The following is a 3,033-nucleotide window of genomic DNA, read 5'->3' as shown; positions in this document are numbered from 1 at the left end:
TGGGACTCACTCACCAATGGGTTCCACCGTGTCCCCATGATCCACGAAGTCTCGTTTCCCCAGGTAGATGGAAAGCTGTAGTGAAACAACTTCCCATGTTATTCTCGTAACCATCTGGGAACATATTCACCTGAATCCCCAACCCAAACCCCTGAGACTCTGAAGGGCATATCCATGCATCCCTTTTGCCCTCTCATTTGCCCAACTGGGCCAGGTTCACTCACCTTCCCATTGGAGCAGGTCTTCTTAAACACCCTATGAAGAGAAAACCAGAAAGAGGATAGGGAGGAAGATTGGGAGACCAGGGAACAGTAGTGGGAAGGAGAGGAAAGAAAGAAGTATGGAGAAAAGGAGATATTCCTAGGATCAGAAGAGGCCCGAGGAGCATGAAATGGTGAAAAGGTGGAAGTAACTGGGGTAGAGTCTAAGTCACAAGTTGGGAGAGGTTAGAAACCCCTCTACCACAAAGGCAAGTACTTGAGTTTGGGTAGGAGCCAAGTCATAGGATCAAAGAATTAGGAGTTCTTACTTACCTGGAAATGTTGGCCATGGAGTTGATGTAGAGCCTCTCCTGGGAAGAGGGAAGGAAGGAGGACGAGTCAATCATTTGGTCCCTAGTCTCATTATCCCACTTTGGTATACCACCTAGACACACCTAGTGTAATGCAACCTTTCCTCTTTCAATCTACACCTCACCACCATGAAGAGGCTTTTCTATTCTCTCTCTTGCGAAGGCTACTTATTCAGCCATATTCTCACCCATCCCGTACATGAGAAAAATACTTTTCCTATTTTCTTTTACAAATGGTTGGCTAACCATACTCTCCATTCTTGAAAACCTTCGGAGGGAAGGGAATTGTCTGTGAAGGGGCTGGAGATAGACCTCCATTCAGAAAAGTGTGAGGAAAACTGGACTGGATGAGGCCGGGCATCACCTGACATACACCCAGATGTGTCTGATACCGAATGAATGAACAAACGAAAACCAGATTCTGTCTGCTTTTGCTCCTACAACGGATTCTGAGCCCAAGTTCACTCCACAACGGCCTTATCCCTGAGCTAGGAAAGGAGAGGCGTGGGAGAAAGAGGCTTGGTTTTCTCATGCTGTTCGTTATTGGTGGTGTCTGAAGCCTCCATGGAGGTCGAAAGCCTTCCTTGAACTTATTCACTGCTCTTATCGCCCTCTCCAAATTTTTCCATTCTTATCCCCATCCACGTCCCAGGTGCTAGACCTTGTAGTATGGACCCTTAGAGAGAGAATGATATCTCTCTAGTGCTTCCTTTTGCTGCATATCAGGTCTGGCCCCAGGGGTGAGCTTAGGGGTGCTTCCAGAGGTCTCTTGTAGGTTTTCTCAGCCTGAGTGCATGCTGGCTGTGTCAGGAAAGGTACCCCTCAACTGCTCCCTGATATATTAAAGGGGATGCTAAGGGTAAGGGATGTGGGGCCTAGTATGGGCTAGAAATAAAAGATTTTCAACTATTACCTGGAGAGAGAGATGAAGCTCACATCAGTCTCCAGCTCTGCTTGCTATGCTTCCTCCCCAGCCTCTTATACCCAAGTCCTGTGAATGCTCAGATTGGTGGGGGTCAGGAGAGAAGAATAGAGTTCTGGGGGTGGGGGTTGGAATGAAATGCTGATTTATAAATAGTTCAGGTGCCAAGAGTTTAGAAAGCAGATTAGTGGCTAAAAGATTAGTGGCTACGAGATTAGCGGGCTCTTCTATGTAGTTGTTTGAATCTGATGCTGTTCAAGGCAGAGCAGCTTGGGAAGGGGAAATACAGGGTTTGTGCCACGTGAGGCCTTGAACCTGAGGACGGGGATCCAAGTGGAGTCAGAGGCCTTAAAGGAAAAGCATGGTGAGGGATAGAAATAGGAGAGCTCAAAGTATAAGTCATCGTGTTTCTGAAGGGAGAGCTTTGCATCTCACTCATCTTTCTATATCGCTTGATCATCTATTACAGGCCACGCAAAAGCCAAGGGTATGGCAAAGAGGACCCTTCCCCAGCCCCCACCACTTAAGACTTGGGACTCTTTGACGTTTAGAAGCCCTGATTATCCTAGCTTATGTGCACAGCAGGAGTCAATCTCCTGTAAGAGGGAGGATGAGTGTATTGAGCTGTGCGTGAGCCTTGAACTTCTTTCCTTTTTGAAGAGAAAAGTAACCAAGGATTCTTGGCCCAGAGACAGGTTCTCCTGGCAGGATATTATTGCATGTGGAGGGAATAGGTAGTTGACATCTGCATCACTCCTATTTAGAGTAACCCCCACCCAGCTCCCGACCCCCTCCAATCCCTGAAACTAAGTCCACACTATAGGCTCTAAGCAGCTTCTCTTGCCTCATATGACCACTCACGGAATTAGAGATATTTCTGTCCTACAGCTGCCAGGATCCCCACAATGGCAGCGACAAAAGCAATCTTCTTTATTTAATTGTCCTTCCTACAGGGCCCAGGCCCGGGCTTCATGGACTTGGATAATGTAGAGGTAGAACCTCCAAGTTCTAGGGATACGGGGCCCTACACGCCTCGCCTCCCCTTGATGCTGGCTGGTCTTCAGTATCTATCCAGAGATGCAGCCTTCAGCTCTCCACAATGGGATATCCTTTCTTCAGAGGATGGCTATGGCCGTGGCTCAGAGGGCTGCACAGGGCCTTCCCTGCCTCCTGCTCCCCACTGCAGGCGCTGAATACTGTCCTGTATTCTCGTTGCACAGCCAGCCGTGTTAGTTATTGCCATTCCTTGCCAGGATGGACGCAGGCCCTTGTCTCTTAACTTGCTGTAACTCTCCCTCTCTGGCATTTTTAGGTAGAGCTAGAAGTCCAGACTCTGCAGGGGCCATAGTAGGATCGAAACTGGTGCTGGATATACAAGAAAGAGTCATATACTTGCCAAGGTTGATGTCTCTGAGGAGGTGAAAAGTCCGAGCGAAGGTACTTTTGGACTAGCCTGCAGCCTTTTTGTCTTCAGATCCACACTTGAGGCTCATTCCCTCTTTCAACTCAGGTTCATGGTCCTCTCAGCCGAGAAAGTAGA

At 48.2% G+C, this 3,033-nt stretch overlaps 1 protein-coding gene across 1 annotated transcript in view; it reads right to left on the bottom strand.

The window, feature by feature from the left end:
• ARR3 (arrestin 3) overlaps positions 1-1,551 on the bottom strand; it is a 9,858-nt gene extending 8,307 nt beyond the window's left edge. The window contains exons 1-4 of the mRNA XM_006908522.1: positions 1,485-1,551; positions 534-571; positions 225-255; positions 15-75 (exon numbers count right to left, since the gene is read on the bottom strand). Of these exons, the coding sequence (XP_006908584.1) occupies positions 15-75; positions 225-255; positions 534-550 (109 nt within the window). The 5' untranslated portion in view covers positions 551-571; positions 1,485-1,551. The remainder of the gene's footprint in view (positions 1-14; positions 76-224; positions 256-533; positions 572-1,484) is intronic.
• Between the last annotated feature and the right edge of the window lie 1,482 nt (positions 1,552-3,033).

This window comes from Pteropus alecto, unplaced genomic scaffold (assembly GCF_000325575.1).
Source record: "Pteropus alecto unplaced genomic scaffold, ASM32557v1 scaffold312, whole genome shotgun sequence".
NCBI classification, from domain to species: domain Eukaryota; kingdom Metazoa; phylum Chordata; class Mammalia; order Chiroptera; family Pteropodidae; genus Pteropus; species Pteropus alecto.
Note: the sequence above shows the minus strand (reverse complement) of the source record. Positions and strands in the feature narration are given on the sequence as shown.